At 41.0% G+C, this 21,654-nt stretch overlaps 2 protein-coding genes across 3 annotated transcripts in view; both read left to right on the top strand.

Moving 5' to 3' along the window:
* The window catches only part of LOC140224414 (uncharacterized), a 50,655-nt gene extending 49,714 nt beyond the window's left edge, over positions 1–941 (top strand). Inside the window, exon 4 of the mRNA XM_072299184.1 lies at positions 158–941. Within this exon, the coding sequence (XP_072155285.1) occupies positions 158–368 (211 nt within the window). The 3' untranslated portion in view covers positions 369–941. The remainder of the gene's footprint in view (positions 1–157) is intronic.
* Positions 942–1,338: 397 nt separating this feature from the next.
* On the top strand, positions 1,339–5,720 carry LOC109031332 (uncharacterized). 2 transcript variants are annotated; one of them, XM_019042787.2, is made up of 2 exons: positions 1,339–1,497; positions 4,256–5,720. In XM_019042787.2, exons 1-2 carry the CDS (start codon positions 1,453–1,455, stop codon positions 5,039–5,041), a joined length of 831 nt encoding a protein of 276 aa, XP_018898332.2. In that variant the 5' UTR covers positions 1,339–1,452; the 3' UTR covers positions 5,042–5,720. The 2 variants fall into 2 exon arrangements, with proteins under 2 accessions (XP_018898332.2, XP_072155284.1); XM_072299183.1 differs by having other exon boundaries at positions 1,373–1,497; positions 4,226–5,720.
* The last annotated feature ends 15,934 nt before the right edge of the window (positions 5,721–21,654 follow it).

Genomic DNA, 21,654 nt, shown 5'->3' with positions numbered 1-21,654 from the left:
GTTGACTTCCATATTCAGCCGCCAAATTCAGCGTGTGATTCCGGCATATCTCTCCGTGATGTACGATGAGAGACTTAAACGTTGCATCTGGGCGCGTTCCACTTACGAGAGTAAACGATGGCGGGCGGTGAATAGCTGCTTGTTGCATTTTTTTCAGAGCTGAAATCGCGTCGACGCGGCTGCCGAGCTTTATTCACGGCTCCGAGTCACCTGCACTCACGTCGCAGTCACTGTCATCCGCCATTCTACCGTGCAGCCTTTCACGATGCATGACGTCATACTCCATTCTCCGGATAACTCATGTCACCCGGGCCTCGCGGTTAAGCCAGGTACAGGGTGTTAACCGGTGGAGAGAAGAGGTTTCATAGGCTGAACTTCCAATTACAGAGTGAATTTTCGTCGTAATTTCGAATTATAGAGGTCCGCGCCAGCTTAAAAATTTCGAAATAACGAGGGGAGAAAAATACATTGATTTTCTTCGAATTATCGAGAGATTTTCAAGGGAAACAGACTTTCCTTCGAATTAACGAGGTTTTCGAATTATCAGTTCGAATTATCGAGAGCCCACTGCACCTTAACGTTTTGATACTAACCATCATTATACATATTATTATATAAAGAGTAGCCCACTTGCTGATCATCGTAATTAATTAACCAACTAACCAGTTAGAATGAATTTATTTATGATATTAATTAATTCTATACGAAACATAAATGGGAGAATAAGTGTTGTTTCTAAGTAAAAAAATAGAAACTCAATGGAAGTCAAGTAAAAACGTAGTGAGAATGGTAACTGTGGTGATCTTATCACATGTTTTCCGCATTCAAAGGTTTAATATTTTTCTCGATTGTTAGTAGACATAATCTCCCATCAATCTAAGGGGTTCTAGAGAACTAGCGAACGGCAAGGGGCCAGGATTAATTTCTGTGGTATGAATGTCTCCCAAAATCCGTCAAAAATGAGATTTTTTATTTTTTGAATAAAAATTGGTACTATACATTTTTTTTTTAAAAAAAATCCTGGTTATCGATTTTATATTTACATTCATCTACCAACGTTACCACAATACTAAACGGCATTGTATCTTCAAGGCTGAGCTTGGTTTCGAAGTTCGTAGAATTTTTTTTTCTCTCAACTTAAAGAGCGAATCCTAAAATCTTAATCCTCGAATCACCCTGTATCCCTTGAAGCACCCCGCATGAATCACAGAGAAACTCTAGAGATTTTTTTGAGGAAAATCTGGCCACCTTGAATGGTTTTAAGGTCATTCTTGCGTTGAAAAACCCTCTCACGCAACTGGCAAATTACAAGAAAATAGAGTACCCTCGTTCAATCATAGGAAATCAGTCATCAGGAAATCTCCGGGTATATAAAGAAGTTTGTCTACCCATACACGTAATAAGGCAACGATATTTTGATCATCGGTGTTCGTGGCAGTCAGTTTTCCTAAAATGAAATTCAGTGTGCTTGAACTTGCTGTGGTCCAGGTTTTCCTGGTAAGTTATCAGTAAGGGTAACTTCAGATAGAGAGAAAAACTTCGGCTCATCCGGAACATCGAAGTTTTCAGTCGAAGTACTTACAGCCATGATTCATAGCGTTGCCCCCTCCCCCCCCCCCCCCCCCCCGACTTCAGAACCTAACTAAACTTCGTGACGAACCCTGTCGTCTATATACTTATATGTTTTTCCGGGGTCATTTCATAGCGTAATTACATCTATTAGTCAGCCGAGTGACTGAAAATTGGTCATAAAAATCGAACTTCGGTTCAGGTAACTAAAGTTTTTGTTAGCCAAAACACCAAACACCGTACCAAAGCACGTATCTTTCACAGGGCCGGATTTACTTACTTGCCGCCCATGGGCCGCCTGTATTTTGCCGCCCCCTTCTCATTCGTTTTGAAACATCAATAAAAACCATCAAGTGAACGTGCCGGAGGGCGAGGGGTGCATAAGACGCCTTTACTCGTGTTGGACACATTTTTTGCGAAAGCCCTGTCAACATTACTAGCAAAATTTCACGGAACTTGGCGCAAAAGTTAAGTTCCGTAAACCTATCTCTGTGTGGACAAGGCGTTCCATTTATATGAAATGAACGAAAATATTATGAAAGAACAAACATAAATGTGGTTTAATAATTTTAACTTCCGCCGCCGCGCCGCGCTGACCGCACTGTGTTTGGCGCAATGCGTGAAGTATTCCTACAGTCTTGTATGCGCTATGCGTTTCACGCGACCGCTGCTGCACGCACTGTCTTTGACGCAATGCGTGAAGTATTCATGCAGTCTTGTAGGCGCTATGCGTTTCACGCCGCCCGCTGCTGACCGCAGCGACCGCACTGTCTTTGACGCAATGCGTGAAGTATTCATGCAGTCTTGTAGGCGCTAATATGTGTTACATGCCGACCGCCGCCGCGCCGCGCCGAGGGTTTCTCCTTTTCATTTCAAGTTCTCTCATCATTGCTCTCTGCGCCGCGCCGTTCCAGGCCAAATTCCGTGTTCGGTTTCTCTCTTAGTCTTAACTCGACTAATTAAAGGTGCTGTCTATTGTATCACAGAAAGACGACAAAATTAGAGATTTACTCTCAGGAAATGAGAGATTTTGTCACCTTTTCTCGTTTGTAATTTTTTTTCTGAATCCGATTTTTCTTTATAGCTACATTTAAAAAAATTGCAAAATTTGCCGCCCCCTAAATTTGCCGCCATGGGCCGCGGCCCACCCCGTTAATCCGCCCCTGATCTTTCATAACGCAACACTTAGAGTATCCAAACCAAGTTCGGTTTCAATGGCTCATAGCTTCACTTACTTGTACCAAAATCTTTGATATTTCATTGAGCTGAAGTATTTTTCCTTAGTGCGAGGTTAACCTTATGGCATTGGTTTTTCCTCCTACATTTTGCTCTGTCTCTTCATTGACTTGCTTACTTAACACACATTATTTATTTGCAAATATTACGTTTCTTGTAGCGGCAAAAGTTCTCGCATGTGTCAGGATTTGCGTTTTGAGTACTTCCTCATATGTACAATTTTTTCAAGAATACGATGGTGCCACTGTTTTTCTCTGAAAACAACTCCCAAGCATTGAAAAAACTCTGAAGTTCAAGCTGTAATAAAGGGGGTATCTCACGCTATGTTGAGAGTCTACCTCTACATCTAGTCAAACTCTCCACGCACATTCCACATATAATAGGGAGAAAATACACGAACTTGTTACATACATTCACTTTGTTGATGAATCCAAAGTTGGCACCACGGCAACCGCGCTAATGTATTTGCTCTCTTTTAGTGGACGTGGAGTTCGACTAGATATAGAGACGGACTTTCAACTTAGCGCCGTAGCGTGGGTCTCTTACCGCCTGCTTTTTGAGAGCTTATTTTGATCGGGGAGTCGATGTCAGAGAAAACCAGTGGCTTCATTGTGTTTCTCGCGACATTTTACCAAAGAAAAAGTACTTGAATTGCAAGTCCCTACCATATATGCAAGAACTCCATTTCAGTTCATGTCCTGCGTGAGGCTCAGATATTGACACACGTTGATAGTTTGACCATACTGCGAAATTTTACACACGAAGATTGAACACTCGAAATGGCTATCGTGTAATCACAGGATAAAATAATATGAACAAAGGATCGGACTATAACAAAAAATTAAGTCAACGAGTAATAATGACATCCGACGAAGTGAAAAAACCATAGTTTAGCTAATAACCTGCGGACCGATTGTTGGAATTGATAGACAAAGCAGTGGGTAAAGAAGACAAAACTGATATGGAGGGATCCTTTTCTGCCGTGCTAATGAAGAACGCCGTATGAACCTTCAGAAGTTACCATATTTCCTTTAACAAAAAACGAATTTACTGGAAAAAACCGTAACTGTTTTCCTTCAAATTTTTCAGATTTTTTTATTCGCAATTTAATCTAAAATCTCCGAAAATTTCAAAGCAAAGTATACATAACTTTCCTCAGAAATACGTGTTTTATCCGGGGAAATTTGGCATTTCTCGAATGTTCATACGGCGTTTTCCCTCAATACCGCATTATTGGTGGAAGCGGGCGGTTGCAATGGACAAAGGAGGTAAGTAATAGACTATAACTAACGGCAAACCACAAGAGACCTTGCGGTTAGTCCATCATTTTCCCCCTTAGTCTATAAGAACTACCCGTTTCAACCAATAGGCTCGCTCCATACTCCCTATGTCTTCTTTGTCTATCAATTTAAACAATCAGCTTGCAGGACCATTATCAATTTTTTCTTAGGCTTGCACAGCGTCGTGCGGTCTACCATACTTGTCTCCAAGCCTGCGGAACCTGCTCACCGACTCCAACTCGATGCAGGCACCTGCAGATCAACCCCAGCTCTCCTTCGGCACGTTCCGGGGACCCGGCTCCTCGCAGGACTCCGAGAAAGCCCAACCTTTCAACACCCTCACTGCCGGCAACGTGGGAACCGGGTCGGCCACCGTGAGCCAACCCGGCCAGGCTGACGTCACCATCGAGAAACCAAAACCCTACGCCTGGAACAAACCCTCTCCATCCATGGTCTTCGGCGGCAACGAGAAACTCCCCCCTTTGAACTTTGGCGGTGGATCCGCACCGGCAAAACCGTCCTGGAAGTCACCTTACGGCGGGGCTTGCTCCAAGACACCTCCCTCCTCCCCGATGCCCGGGGGTGGCCTTGGTCTCGGGGGCCCGCTCAAATACACGACCTTCGACATCCCGGGCGGTAAAGCTACGGTCGCCTCCAACTCGCACCCTCTCCTGATGTCGGTCCTCAAGAATATGGGCAAAGAGCATGCTGCTAGTGATATTAAAGAAGGTGATCCGACGGAAGCGTTAGGGCCTCTCAGAGCTAGTCTTCTTTCGGGTGGTGGCTCGCCCTATGGAGGTGGATCGGGCGGTAATACCAAGTCGATCTTCGGGTCGCCAGGAGGTGGATTGGGAGGTCTCGGTGGTTTGAGAGGCTTTGGTGGGTTGGGAGGTCCCGGTGGTAACAGGTCTCCTTTCGGTGGTCTCGGGCGTCTAGGTGGTTATGGGGGCTTTTGAGTTTACTGCGCAATGACTGGAGAAGTGGAGCATCAATAAGAACGGAAATGTTAACGGTTTTTATGTGTTGCGTAGCTGTAATATTTATCGTTATATTTTAAAACTGAGCGTTATCGTTGTGATGCTGCCCCTAGGGAATGGAAGAGGTGAACAGCATTTCACTGATTTTGAAAAGAACGAGTTTAAGTGTAAAAAACTGTATTGAGTCTTCTGGCTCATTAACATTTGGCGTGCGGCTGGAGATTTAGTTTTTCTGTCAACTGCTTTTGTAAAGGTTGCTTTGAAACGAATTTTGTTAAAGTCACAGTACCTCAATTTTTGAATTCCAAAAAATGTATGGAAAATCTTCTTCCATCAGATGTCTCAATGGCAGCATGGATCATGAGCAGTTTTTTGCTTTTGAGAATAAAGAGGATTGAATTTCAGTCATGCTCGGAAGTTGTTTCATAGGTCTAGAGGGACTGAAGTTTGGATTTTGTCAAAAACCTCTATGAAGTCTCTACCAGATATTCATGATTACTGATATAAGTTTCTCAAACAACGGTATAAGCGTAACTGTGATTCATACAAAGGATTTGAACAGCCGATGAAGTTTTTACAGTTTGCTGTGATTCATTGTTAAAATATTATAGTTTTGTGATTGAATGAATTTAACAATAAAAAGGTAATTGTACACGAATTGCTTGTGGTGAACTCAGAGGATCATTTTAAATCCTTTAACAATTTTAATCTGAAAGTTTTAGTATTTTGTTTGGGATGTTTTTAAACACCCATCTAAATAAAAACCTAACGTTTCCTGGTAACGTTTCTTTAGCAGACTCGACTTAAGATTTTACCTATGGAGACTCGGCTACGCGTGCACATATTTTCCTCCTGCGCCTTAATTTCACCACGCAGGCAACGAAACATCCTGCGTGCTACAATAGTTACCTATCTATTCGAGAATGGAACGTCCGTGAGTTACTTGACTGCAAAAAATATTCTTGACTCATTTGATTAAGAAATGATAATGTTCTATGAAATAGAGTTTCGAGTGATGTAATGAACTGAACTTTAAAAAATGAGTATCAAGTAGTTAAGGTTCTCTTTAGAATCGAAGAAGTACGTAAAGCTGTGTTCATATCCGACCATAGTGAGTTCTAAACATGACAGATTTAAAGAAATAACTTGAGGGTCTTTCTTTTTAAAATTAAGTTTTTTAAGCTTCATATATATCAAACCGCTACGATCTGTACTTAGCCCACATTTTCCTTCGCCAAAATATATGTAAGTAAAGTCTGTTACCGAGGAATTTTACATTTCCTTTGAGCAGATTGAGTGTTTCACCGGAAGCAGGTTGCTAAGCCTCACCTCCGAACCCTCCTCCTTGAAAAACACGTAAAATACATATAAATCTGCGTCTCTTTAAGTGGTGGTGTCGCCGTAGACATTTGCTGTCATATCTTAATGGATGGAACAGTGAATAATGAAACGCAACTTATCCTAATACTCCAAACCAAATGAGAATAAATTGAATCACATAGTTTATTCCTCCGCACTGACATAATGCTTATATATCCATACCATTACCTCTTTAACAGCTTCAGAGATTAGATTTGTAGCTAGCCCGCTCTGGACCGCGCTTTGCGCGTCCGTCACGGCCAGCCAAGGGCCGGCTGCGCCCCCTGGACCCCCGATCACTCGCTACGCGAGTGACATTCGGCAGTCGGCTCCTCCGCGAGCCATTTTTCTCAGTGATTGTACATTTAATCACTAAGATGTATACATTTTGGAGATGTCTGGAGACAAACATGATTTTGCCACAGAACCTTGTTGCCGTGCGTGCCATCATTTGCACAGAATTATGTGTGGAGATGAAGCGAGATGGGGATCGATCATTTCTTCCAAAAACGCAATGCTGGGACGTCATCCCATCGGGTGGCGGAAAAAGGCCAATCCATGGATCTCCTTCCGCGATTTGACTTGCTAAAGTAGCAAAAGTTCATCTTACCGCTTAAGAAGATTATCGGTGGCGTAAGGGTCTAAAAACTGCTCAACGATAGTAAAGTTTAAGTTCCGAATCGCAATTAGCCCACTCGTGTTTTTTCATACTTTCATCGCATATACATTTCTCAGATGTTTTTGTTTTATTCTCTCTGATTACATATTAGTATAATCATATACTCATTTCATTTCCTTTCCCTTTCCTTTTTCCCTTCTGTAGCACCTGTATCCATTTACAATTATTATTTTACAATAGGTTTCCCCTAGTATACAATTGATGCTTCAAACGGAATCAGTTGTTTTAATGACATTTCCGGCTAAATCATGGGTTTTCCCAGGAAGGCAGTCTCTCGTCCCTCCCGGACTCTATTGTTGCCAGATAAGTTGCTTTTTTAGCACTTTTCTCAATTCAAATCCGTGTAAAATATTCACATTTATCGCACAATCTGGCAACCTCTCGAGTGAAATAGAAAAAGGTAGAATCGCTGAAAGTCTGAATCCTTCGAAGTTTATATTAATGATATGTTCTAACTTTAATTTGACTACAGTATTTTAACTAAATCTTTCAGCTATGAACTTACTAAAATTAATTAATTTATTTTAATCCCGAGACAAACTGCGACTTAGATGATTTGGTCCCCTTTGATTTAGTTTAGTCCAAACGTTGAAGCATTGCCAAAACGGTCGACTAAAATCTGCAGAGCCACCTTAATACTGCCGTGCTCCGGAAGAACGCCGTCTGAACGTTCGAGAGTTGCTAAATTTCTCTTGGTAAAACATGCATTTTTGACGCAATTTAAGCATATTTCCCCTTGAAATTTTCAGATGTTTTAGATTAAATTGCGTACAAAGTTGTCTAAAAATTTTGGAAAAAAATAATTACAATTTTTCCAGCATAAATTTGGTTTTTATCGAAGGAAATTGAGCAACGTCTGAAGGCTCATACAGTGTTCTTTTTAGCACGGTAAAATAGGTAACTGAGGTGAAGTCCACACAGAGATTAAACTTCGTGCGTGGGACCCTAGGGTGGCCCAAATTTGACAATGTCGGAATTTTTTCGGTCTTTCGGTCGAAAACCGAATTACTTCAGATATAAGAACTGAAGTTTCAGATGTATGGTCCAAACCTCAGCAGCTGGACTTAAAGTGTTCGGATGTTCAATCCGAAAACTTCAGAGATCCATATGACCTAAACCTCGGTCCCACTAGGTGGCCCAATTATACACAGCAAAATTTATTTTGCGAATTTTTTTGATCTTACCCCTTAGAACTGTTCCATTTGATCAAAAAACACTCTCTGCCAAGTTTCAGCCAAATCGGATAATATTAACCCGTGCCGACAGAGCCATCTTTTTTATATGGGATTTTACATTAAAAACACTTTTTTCCAGAAAAATCAATTTTTCGAAAAATGTGTAATTTCTAGAAAAAATCTGAGGTCATATTCGGCTTCAGCAGAAAATGACGTCAAAGTTGCTCCATTACATCAGGATTATCCGGAAAATCGATTTTCTCGTAGAAACAGGGTGTTAAAAAACACATCAACAACATGTATCACAAGTCGATCGTTCATTTCCTGAAAATTGAGTTTTCCGGAAAATCCCGATGTGATGGAGCAACTTTGACGCCATTTTCGAGCTCAGCATTGAAAAACACGTTAAAAACATCCGTCACAAGTCGATCGTGCATTTCCTGAAAATTGAGTTTTCCCCGGTGAACCCTCTTTTTATACAAGAAAATCGATTTTCCGGAAAATCCCGATGTGATGGAGCAACTTTGACGTCATTTTCGAGCTCAGCATTGAAAAACACATATAAAACACCCGTCACATGTTGAGGTTTATTTCCTGAAAATTGATTTTTCCCCGGAAAAACCCTCCTTTTATACAAGAAAATCAATTTTCCGGAAAATCCTGACGGAATACTGAAAAATGGATAGCATCTTTGGACTCAGCGTAAAAAAGTACACATGAAACACCCACCATATGTTGAGTTTCGTTTTCGGATGCAGACGTACGTAATTATTTGGGATATTATCACCGTCATTTTATCCTGTTTTAGCGTTTTCTAGATGTTTCAGTTGTTTCGCCGATATAACGAGGGGTAAAATTTTTTTTTTGAAGTGTCCAATACATGTTTTCCCACTCAATTTTTCCTGCTGAAGCCGAATATGACCTCAGATTTTTTCTAGAAATTACACATTTTTCGAAAAATTGATTTTTCTGGAAAAAAGTGTTTTTTTAATGTAAAATCCCATATAAAAAAGATGGCTCTGTCGGCACGGGTTAATATTATCCGATTTGGCTGAAACTTGGCAGAGAGTGTTTTTTGATCAAATGGAACAGTTCTAAGGGGTAAGATCAAAAAAATTCGCAAAATAAATTTTGCTGTGTATAATTGGGCCACCCTAGTGGGACCCGAGGTTTAGGTCATATGGATCTCTGAAGTTTTCGGATTGAACATCCGAACACTTTAAGTCCAGCTGCTGAGGTTTGGACCATACATCTGAAACTTCAGTTCTTATATCTGAAGTAATTCGGTTTTCACATCCGAAAAACTTCGGTTCTCACATCCGAAAAACTTCGGTTCTCACATCTGAAGTACTTCAGATGTAAGAATTGAAGTTTCAGATGTGTGATCCGAACCTCGACAGCTAGATCTATTAAAGTGTTCAGATGCTCAATCTGAAAACTTCAGAGATCCATATGACCTAAACTTCGGGTCCCAAACACGAGGTTTTTTTCTCCGTTTACGTTGCAATAAGGACAATTATCTCTGGCTAATCCATAAAAGCACCTATCTGCAAATGGGAAACTAGAGGCATAAATGTTATTTCTAAACCGAGGCAGAAATAGTAGTTCCTCATTGCAGAATGTAGTCCAGTTATGTCTCGGGAGAATGACGTCATTTCGAATGAATCAATAATAAAGGCTGGATCCCTGGACGTCCTTGAAGCGGGGGTTCCTTCAGCCGTCCTGAGTCCACTAGTGGTTCCCGGAACCTTTACGATCGGCGCTCATCCAGGGCTTAAAAGATGAGAGATCGGAGTAATTACTTAAAAATTGTTACGTCTAATGCCCCTCTTCCTGGCGGCCCTCTCGGAGGGATCCACTTCCAATTGGGCTCCGCTCCCAAAATGACGAGTGAGCGCAATAAAATTGTTTTAAACGTTATAAAACTCCCATAAACGGGCGCAATAAAATATCTGAAAAATGTGCTACGTGTTTATAGCATGTGCTACGGGAGATTTATCCAGCTCGTGCCGGGCCCGCGGCGTTGCGAGCGCGACGCTGGCGCTGCCGCGCGGGCAACGGCGGATCCCGGAACCAGGGGGTGATTTGTCGGCGGGGCCGCTGCAACTCCTCCGGCGAAGGCTCCGTTTTCATTAAGAACTAATTCCGATGGAATCGTTTTCAGTTTGATTGCGATTCTCCGGACGATGTTGCCGCTGCTAGGGGTGGCCCGAGGATCCATAAATTTCAAAGCTCGGAGGATTGCTCTAAGCTCCTCGAGAAACGCCCCTCCCTCCTAGATATCTACATAACCTCCATGGAAACGTTACGGATTTCCAGAGACATAGACCCGCCACTGGCCTCTTGACGACAGGTGGAAACGTTTAGTTTTGGCATTCAACACTTCCTCATGAACAATGGAGATGTTGCATGTGTGAGGAATTTGCGATTTGGCTATTGATTCTTATGTAAAAGTTCGCGAGAAACATGATAGTGCCACTGGTTCTCCCTGAACTTAACTCCCAAGCTCAAAAAAAGCTCTCAAAGTTGAGGGCGTAATGGAGGGGATATCTCACGCTATCCTGAGAGTCCGTACCTCTACATCAAGACAAACTCTCCATGCAAAGATAGGGAGCAAATACATTGACAGGGCTGCCACTTTATTTGGGGGCTCCAAAACTGAAAACGCGGCAACCCTGCCAATGTATTTGCTCCCTATCTTTGCATGGAGAGTTTGTCTTGATGTAGAGGTGGACTCTCAGGATAGCGTGGGATATCTCCTCCATTATAGCCTCAACTTTGAGAGCGTTTTTTGAGCTTGGGAGTTAATTTCAGGGAATTCAGTGAGACCATCGTGTTTCTCGCGAACTTTTACGTAAGAATCAATAGTCAAATCGCAAATTCCTCACACATGCAACATCTCCATTATAAGGAGGCAACAGTCATCACCCTTTTTCGGCTCTTGACCCACCTAGAATGTGAATGATAAGCTTCGGGTGACGTCATGCATGAGCGACAAGTTTCCCCAAAATTCGGTTCCTCTGCAAAACAAAACTCTCACTAGTCTAAAGTTGGCTGCAGGTGCTTAGTCACAAAGCCATTAAACAACAGAAAGAAAAAAAACCTCTCAAAACGTTGTTAACCATCGACCAAGTAGGTAGGTCAGCAGTTGAATGCTGAAGTCCTAAAAGTAAAAACTTCCACCATTATTGATAAGATACCGCAGTGGAGGGTCTCCTGTCTCTGCGGATTTCGCGGAATAAGAATGTCTTCTTTAAATGGCTCGAGTCTGCCATCTTTGTAATTGTATTTCAATCAATTTTCAATGCTATTGAGACGTTTAATTCCATCATATTGCTAGGGAGGTCCCCGATCCTGAATCCTTTGGAGTTATGCGAGTCCTCCAGGCTTTTATTCAGGCGCACACAGTGGATCGAGTCAATATAAGAGGTCGGACAAGATTTGGAAACTTTAAACGCTTGTAACTCCGTTTATACAAAAGTTTGTGGTTCTAAAAGTGGTTTCATTGAATTCCTTGTGAAATTTTCTTCTCTTAGAACCCATTGAAATGTTAAATGTGACGAAATAAACACAAAAATTTGCAGTTTTTGTCAAAAATTTCATGTCCGACCTCTCTAATTGACTCGATCCATTGTGCGGTGTTTCTGTATGTTCTCTCCGAGCCACTTGCGATGAGATGTCTTCCTGATGACCCCCCCCCCCCCTCCCCCCAGAAATTTCTAGTTCCGCCCGTATGCTGTTCCAAATTACTTATTTATTATACGCCTGAATAAAAATCAAGTAACAAATATCGTCGAACTGTCTAATACCCCAGTTTTCTGTGCAAGTTAATGTTACAACCTATTTATATATAAGTTTTTCTCAAAAGCCTTTAATACACGTCTAGAATCTTTAAATTTTGCTTATATTTTCAGTATCTTCGACGTGTTTGTTCCATGCTAAAAAATTTGAGGCGCCGCCGCTTTATAAAAACTAGACTGAGTTGACTGTAGCGCCTTGACGCAACTACTCGTATTCCACGGATGTGCGTGTTGCTTGTTTAAAGTTGAAGGCGTTTTCGCTTTTCTCACCTCTTCCGATATGTACGGGGCTCGTCAATCGTAGCACTCTCATAACGGAGGACCAATACATATAAGGAGAGCATTACCAGTTAGATACAGGAGGACAAAATGTCTAAGGTCAATTATTGAATCGGTCATCATTATTATAAAGACTTAAGCGTCAGAAATGAAATCACGAGAAAGCCAGCAGAATGTACAATAATCGACCCTTTTAAAATCATAGACCACACAATAATGAGAAGAATAAATTCATCGCTTCAATATTTTAGAGATCTGTCTAGAACTGGTCGTTAAACTTTTTTACTGCTTTTCTCTTACAATAACTTTCTGACGCTAAAGTATTTTTTAGAATGGCAGATTGTAATCGATGATTATATCTTGACCTGGAGATACTAAACCGAGTTGGTAGAAGCGCCTTGATGAAACTATCGGTATTCCACGGTTGTGCGTGTTGCACGTTCAAAATTGAGGGCATTTTCGCTTTTCTCATTCCCTCATAAATGGACGTTAGGTGTCGTTTAGTATAACCCGATTTACAGAGTACTTATGCGAAGAAACATAGACACAACATAGAGGCAGAGATTTTCAGACACCGCAAACGAGTTATGTGATTGCCGACTTACACCATTGATATGTATGTTGTAGGCAATTAGCAATCGCCAGCAATTTGCAAGTGGTTCACACGTTGTTTCAATAAATCGCAATAATGCGCATAGACATAATGCAATTTTTAAGGGTTATGGTCTTCAAAAGTATGAGCTCGGCTTGAAGCGCCTTCATTTTTTGTGATACTCTACGCCTCGTCACGATGTTAGTTTAGTTGCCTGTTCGATCTTCTCCACCCAACTAATGTCACGGAGTTCCCTACACGCATCTCTGAGTGTGTATATTTCTGTCATGTTTTTAAGGATGGAAAAGTTTTATTCGCATTAGAGGCAACATAATCAGCACTCTAATCTCGCTCTTTTATTTTTAAATTATAAGATTCTCTATATTTATTCACGACTGGCTTGTAAATTACCGGCGATTGCTAATTGCCTGCGAAATATATAAAACATATATAATCAAATTTTCGTTTTTCCGAGAAAAATATCTGATTGAAAATATCTATTTAATCAAAAATTTTAGAATTCGAAAATTTTACGTTGATGGGAAGGGTCCATCCAGAGATTCCCAAAGGAAATTATCAGTATCTCAGTGTCGTCTTTTACCGCGGAGATGATCAAAATTTTCTGTAAGTAGGTCGCAAGCTGATAGCCCCTCACAAAGAGCCTGGATCATTTCTTGACTTTTCCTCTTCTTCACCTAACTTTCCTCATCCTTCATTGTTTCCTCATGGATCGCTGAACAATGAAAGAGACGTAGAAACCATAAGTTTTGAAGTTATACTCTTCTGCGGTTTTGTAGGACTTTCTTCCGAAGGAATTGATTCCTGAATCCTCACCGAGAAGTTTGACAAAAGTTTATTAAAATCCGCGCAGCATCAATTTACGTCACGATTAAAGGTCGGAAAGTTTCGACGAGAGAAGAAAATCGACATCCTTTAAAAGTGACTGAATTAATTATGCAGGACAAGCATAAAACCTGGAGTGGATCCAGAAGCTTTAATTATCCGCTAGAAGAGAGGGATGCTGCTGTACAGAATGTCAAAGATGCGCTCTACGAGGTGAAAGGATTTTACGTTATTTTTTATCCTACATGTATCAGTGTGTGTGTCATTGTGCGGAATGCTAATTCTTACAGCAGTTCAAAGGATCAGCTCCAATTCATTCGGACGTATTTCTGCCAAACGGAACTATGCACATTATGACGTGAGCCCTGTTATGCATGCATCCTTATGGGTCTCATGGTTCATTTCTTGATGCGCATAGTTCCATTTGGCAGACATACATCCATTTGGAGGGACAAAGTCGGAACAAGAGGGACCCAGGCTTTGTCTTTCTCTGAATCAATTAAACTTATCGTCAATGATCCGATTATAACTCTTCAGTCCTACTTTGATGAGCGTATTCTGTAGAGCACCCTCAGATATTTTCCATACGTTGTTTTTGTAGCCTGCGAATCGATATGTGTCTCTTTTTTGGTGCCGGATTAATGATTTTTTTTTTTATCTGGTGCGAGATCAATAGACGACTAGACAAAGAACGAAGTTAAGCATTCTGATACATGTTTCGTAACCAAAATTTCATGTAGAACACGATTTGCGCAACGGAAATTACTGGAACTAACTCCTGAACAAGATATCCAATGTTTCTTGTCACATGATTTCAATCCCCCGCTCATGAAAACACAATGGTCTACGTGAATTAAATCGCACACTAAACGTTACCTTGGCATTTTCTGCGATCCGAAAATATGGCATATGGCAATCTCAATCTTGACTCAAAAAATTGATCTCCGAAGTGTGGCGCAATAACCTTGGGACACCCTGTATAAAACAATCGATTCCCGGTGAGGCCTGTCTTACAGAGAATCGATATTATGATAAAAAGGGAGGAAAAGCAGCAGGGCCGGATTTATACCTACTTGCCGCCAATGGGCCGCCTGTATTTTGCCGCCTCCTTCTCATTCGTAATGAAACATCAATAAAAACTATCAAGTGAACGTGCTAGCGGGGGAGGGGTGCATAAGACGCGTCTACTCGTGTTGAACACCTGTTTCGGGAATGCCCTGTCAACACTACTAGCAAAAGTTAAGTTTCGTAAACCTATCTCTGTGTGGACAAGGCCTTTCTTTCATAAGAAATGAACAACAAAATTGTGAAAGAACAAACATAAATGTGGTTTAATGATGTGCGCAACTTGGCGCAATGTGTGAAGTATTCATGCATTCTTGTAGGCGCTATCCGTTTCACGCTGACCGCAATGACCGCACTGTGTTTGATGCAATGCGTGAAGTATTCGTGCAGTTTTGTAGGCGCTGATATGTGTTACATGCTGATCGCCGCGCCGATGGGTTCTCCTTTTCATCTCAAGTCCACGTCATCATTGCTCTCTGCGCCGCGCCGTTCCAGGCCAAATTGCGTGCTTGGTTTCTCTCTTAACTCGACTACCTAATTAAAGGTGCTGTCTTTTGTATCACTGAAAGACGACAAAATTAAAAATTACTACACTCTCAGGAAATGAGAGTTTTGGTCGCCTTTTCTCGTTTGTACTTTTTTTTCTAAATCTGATATTTTTTTATACCTACATTTAAAAAAATTGTAAAATTTGCCGCCATTGGCCGCGACCCATGTGGCCACCCCCTTAATCCGGCCCTGAAAAGCAGCGTTGCCAGTTTGTACGGATCTTCACTGCTCGTGGCAAAATCAAAAGGATTGAGACGACTGCGACTTTACAGCCAAGATTTTTATTCACAGTCTCATCGCCGTGAGAGACAAACGTAACAGCGGAGGATTTGAGGCGGACATCATTTCGGGGGTCGGTAAACAGGACGTGGAGACCGCAGGGTAACATGACAAAATAAGCCTTTCATCCACTTTTTTGTCTCCGCCGTCAGGACTACTGCGCGCGCATTTTTATTTTTCTCCGCTTTTTTCGGGTTGATTTTTTTTTTTTTTTTATTTTCTCTTCTTGTTTTGTCGGATGGCTTTAACACAAAGCGGAACTCTGTACTTCGTTAAGCCACGCAATACATCACGTAGACTCCATGTTGCCGTGGTCTACCGTTTAAGAAGATAAAGAATATTACAGGGCCCCCCTTGTTACTATACGGCGCAACCTTCGGCGGCGCTTTGCGCTCAAAGGAGGCTGCTTTGGGGCAATAAACAACCGAATAAACAAATATATTTGTCTCGTGAAGCGAACCGTTGGCAATCAAAATCAATAAAAAATATTCGGTTTTTACACCAAGCTTTCGTTTTCTGCCACTGAAAAAAAAAATTCTCGGCGTTTTTACCAAGGTCCGTTGGTACCTTTACCATCTCAATTTTTTTTACCAATTATTGGTAACTTTACCAAGACAGACTGGTAAGTTACCTAAAAACCGGTATTTTTACTGTTTTTTTTTTCAGGTAAGAATACCACTTTTATTGGTAATCAATTCTCGGTAACTTTGACATTTTATTTCGGTGATTCTACCAGTCAATAAAAAATATTGGCGTTCTCACCAAGGTCCAGTAAAATTACCGAGAAAGATCAATTATTTTACCGAGATTTCTCGGTAAAATTACGTGTTCCATGAATGGTAATTTTACCAAGAAAAAACTGGGATCAAATAGAACCCTGAATCATATTTTACCCTTTTCTTAGTAAATACACTGAATTTTTTTTTTCAGTGTAAACAACCAAATAAACAAATATGTCAGTCTCGTTAAGCGAACCGTTGGCAATCAAAATCAATAAAAAATATTAGGTTTTTACACCAAGCTTTCGTTTTCTGCCGTGGGACTTCTCTGTCAATTCGGCTAGTTCTTGAGGTTCGGTTACACAAAAGGAACCAGGAGTTTGGTTGATATCAATCATCGAATTTTCGGTTCCTTTGGTTGCGTTTTCCCTTGGACAGTGTAACGTCTCTCCCGTGTCCTTTGACAAATTATATATATCTGCGGTAAAATCGTTGCTTTTTGGACGAGAGAACGTAATCATATACATCTCAACCTTACAAAACTTCCACTCACCAATGAACTTCATGAAGGATTTTTTTTCTTCCACGTTGAAAAAGTAGATAAAGTATACTCAGTTCACATTAAACGTCTCCAGCTTCTTTGAAGGATATTACACCACGGATAAAAAGGTTCGAATTTCCATATTTTGATCACATCTGTAAAAGCGCGTCGTCGAGGAGGCAAAGATGACATCCGAAAAAATCCCTCCGGTCGCACACACATTTTCGAGCGATCATTCGCTCTGCCACGATCCACGGTCCATGCAGCCATTCATTTCTTTCAGCTTCTGAAATTTTGAATCGTGACGGACCCAAGTAGCATTTTTCAACAGAAAAATCGCGATATATTGCGATTTTATCGGCGATGAAATTGCTAGGATTGCGATTATCCTCGATTTTGTTGCAATAAAATCGCGATTTTATCGCCCGGCAATTTATCGCGATATTATCGAAACAAAAATCGCGATATATGGCGATTTAATGTAGATTTATCGACGAAAATTGATCGCGATTTTATCGAACAAAAAATTGCGATGCACAGCGATTTAATCGCCATAAATCGCAATTTATTATTCGATAACATCGCGATAAATTTCCACCGATATAATCGCGATAATCAACCGATAAAATAGCTATTTTTCTCGATCACTGCTACTTGGGGGAGAGGTCACGCGGTCTGAAAAGTACTCACACAAACAGAGGGAAAATTTCGGGTGGCATTTTGGCTCCCTCGGTGATGCACGTATTTATAAGAGCCCGAAATATGCAACTTTGAACTCTTTTTTCGTGGCTTTTAATATTGCTCAATGAAGTCCAGGGAAATTCCTTTGAGCTAAGTGCATTCTCTACTTTTGAAAAATGCAATATTACAACGGAACAAGCCTATTGTATATTTACTAGAAAATTGTTGGATATTTTTAAGTTCCTGATAGTAAATTTCACCTGGGTTGATTTTTACTCGACTACACACACAAATCAGAGAAAATTTGGACGCAAATTGCACAATCATACTCCTGATATTATTTTTAATTAATTTTTTTGAATTTATTCAGTCAATTTTGCAATCGTCTGAGAAACAACGAAACGAGGCGCAGAGTATTAGCGTTTTCAGGATTCCATAGATTTTTACCCATCCACAAGATCCAATCACCCGAAAAGATAAATAATATGGAAATCGAAAGATTCTTGGAAATTTGACAACAACATTTAGGGCGAAACGTGAAAACGACGGTGACCCGGTGAGTAAGTGTGAGTGTAATCGTCCGTGTGCGTTACAATGTTACACGTCCGACAAACACACTCTAATCCCATCACGTGTGTTGCCGATCAGCCTCCAAATTAGGCATTTATAAATTAGTTCTTCCACGGAGGCGAGGCGTGATCCATGCTTTTGGCAACTGAGTTGAACCCTTGTTCATGTGGATGAGTGAGGTGGTTGAGTTGAGTTCGGTTGCAACCTCATGCAAGCTGTGCTGGTGCTTAGTGAAAATCCTAATCAATGCCTATAGCGCGTCAACTGCCACACAAAACATGAGTCGAGTGGTTTTATCATCGAGGTTTTCAATGAGTATGCCACCCTTGGTTATGCTGAAAAAGCAAAGGAATCTCATTTTTCCAGGGGTCTTGTGGAAAAAATTAGAAATTACTCGATAATGACCACGATATCGCGGCAAATACGTCATGTTTCTAGCGTATTCCTAAGATCATTATAATTGCTCGCTGTTCACCTCAATATTGTGCATGCAAATTTCCTGTTTACTTAAGAAAATAAAAGATCACAATTTTTTTATGTAAGTATCGCGGAAAATAGGCGACTACTACTGATGCGTGTACAACACTCATTAACATCTGATACTTGAGATGGGCGAAAACGTATGAATTTCCTTCAATTTCGCGTGATACCACATACCTACTGCGGGGTTCGAATAGTTGCTCGCTTCATTTCTGCGTGTTGAAAGCAAGAAATTGCGCGAATTTTATCTCAATATCACGAAAAATAGAGGTTTTAAACAGCGGTTTTGGTTCAATCATCAGCAATGGCGGGCTTTCCAACTCTGCGTCACGGTAAACTCGCAATTTTTCCATGGATTTTGTAAGAAAAATTAGAAATTACGCGATAATTATCGCAATATCGCGGCAAATACGCCATTTTACCAGCGAATTCCTAAGATCATTATACCTGCGGGTTATTCACCTCAATGTCGCGTTATACACGCGAATTTCCTGCCTACATATTTATAAGAGTCGCTTTCACAGCGCTCTCTGGCGCTCTGTGACGCCTAACCGCCACAAAACTCGGTCCTCCTACAAGTCACCAGAGAGTTGGCACTCCTTCATCTCATCCAAATCCCACTTTCGATACTCCGTCACTAACTTAAGCATCATGCCTTCAGCGTCATCTTGATCTCGAGCAACCACCACCTGGTCATCAGCAAGGCACAGAGTGAACAGAGTTTCAAAATTACCAAGGGGACACACATACCGAAACATTTCCTTTTCCATGCTTTTAGCACGCACTTGGAAATTCTTGCCTAGTTAAGAAAATAAAAGATCACGAAATTTCCACATAAATATCGCGGAAAATAAGCGACTTCTGCATAGATGCGCGCATAAAACTCTTGCATATCAGTTACGTGAGTTTGGCGAAAACGTATGATTTTCCTTCAATTTCGCGTGATACCACATACCTACTCAGTTGCTCGCTCAGAGTTCAGTTGCTCGCTTCATTACTGCTTGTTAAAAGTGGAGAATTTGGGAGAATTTAATCTTAATGTCGCGAAAACTACGGGATTTAACATTTAACCGTCGGTTCCCTTATTAGATTTAATTTTCGGAATAAATAAAGAAAGAAAAGAAAAAAATAAAGAAAAAAACATCACGAATGGTCCAAAATTTTGCAATTATGACTCATATGTCTCATTAAACTATAATAGAAACAGGAAGCAGGTGGAGTTAGTCGAAGCTATGTCCTAGTTTTGTGCCGCTATCAGCGATACGTCTACAAAGTCAGTGCGATCGAGTCATCATCGCAGTACAGAACACCTTCAATTTAGCTATAGCGGCAATATGGACAGCCCCCGTGGTGAATTAGTTGTATCAAGAGCGCCTTCCATGATCGGAGTCAAATATTGATGAAATACGCGCCACAAACCCACATTTCCCCTCGAACCCTCCGATTGCAACATTGCACACCGTCGCTTATGTTCCGCTTTAGTTTATTTATTTTATCTTTAAAGCCAAACAACGGTTTCTCACAAAATTTTCCGAGAATTTGCCTAAATCATTTCACAACAGAAGATAAAAGAAACAAAGAGTAACTCGGGCGACGTGAAGACTAAAAGACAGCAACTTTTTCACTTTCGGAATTTAGCTCTTAAACTTTTACACACAAAAAAAAAAAAAAAAAAAAAAAAAAAAAAAAAATAAAAATTGTTCAGTGCAATTTGTTCAGTAATCCTTACCAAATTCGCAAAGATCAGCTTAATAACGGCCTAGTTCAAAGGACCCCATCATTCATCAATGCGTATTTTTGCTCAACAATTAGCTCATTCATAAATATTCATCGAAATTTAGTGAATTTAACTTTGACTTCACCCGATTACATAGCTTATTTGGGGGATATCTAAAATATACTGTCTCCGAATATATCCTTTCACATATTTATATGTATGAATTTTTTTTTTTTTTTTTTAAATATAATGTGAACCGAAAGATTCTCTCACGTCAAACTTTAATGAGCCCGGTAGCTTCACTAGAAATTATCGCCCGCCATGATTAATCGGCAATTTGATGCGGACGCGAAACCTTTTGTGAAAAACTGAGTCATTTCTTCAAAGTCTCATGTAAACTGAGCCGCGTCTTGGAGGAAAGTTCACTCTGTTACGCGAGATGCCTACAAAAATCCCTTTGTACCGGTGCCCAGGGGACATTCATTGACAGTTCAAAGGACTCCGACAAAAGCTCCGCGAGAAACGGGCATTTTTGTATGCCCTCGTTATTTTTTCATTCGTCCTCTTTCTGGATGTCCCTCTCGTCTCAGGCCGTCTCTTGAAATCACGCCTGTCAAATGGCCTCGCCGTACGTGTGGAGAGGAAAATTTTGTTTCAGAATCTCACCCCCGCTTCGTATTTGGACGAGCGAATTCGAGGGGCTTAAGTACTCTTATGTCCTCTGAAAGTGAATTAACGCTAGGAGTATTTTAGGCAATGGACAGACTCTCGAGGCTCAGTTCGAGTTTAAGTCATTGTGGAATGCTATCTCTTAGATTCCTATACCTTGTAATGTTATTTGGGGATCATGAAGTTGAAAAGATGGTGTTGTCTCTGTGCAAAAGATTCGAGGAACGTCGCATTGAATTTGTTTGACTACTACTGCGTACAAGTCGCTCTTACAGCGCTTCTGTGCGCTCTGCGACACCCAGCCGCCTCTGATAGCGATCCTGCCAGAGCTCCTCCGGCAGATCGCATCTGCTCATTTCCTGCCTTATTCTCGCAATCCACGATTTGGCACGGCATCCTCTACGCTTTCGGCCGGGGAGACCCAATCCAGAACCTTCTTAGGCAACCTATCATCTGGCATCTGTTGCATATGACCATACAAGACAAGCTGTTTTGTGAAAATGTCATGCACTATGTCGTTTTCGATGCCCATAATTTCACGTATCCTCTCATTCCGAAAGTGATCCCTTCTCGTTGAACTTTGTTGAATTGCATG

Source organism: Bemisia tabaci, chromosome 4 (genome assembly GCF_918797505.1).
Source record: "Bemisia tabaci chromosome 4, PGI_BMITA_v3".
In the NCBI taxonomy this organism is placed as follows: Eukaryota; Metazoa; Arthropoda; class Insecta; order Hemiptera; family Aleyrodidae; genus Bemisia; species Bemisia tabaci.
Note: the sequence above shows the minus strand (reverse complement) of the source record. Positions and strands in the feature narration are given on the sequence as shown.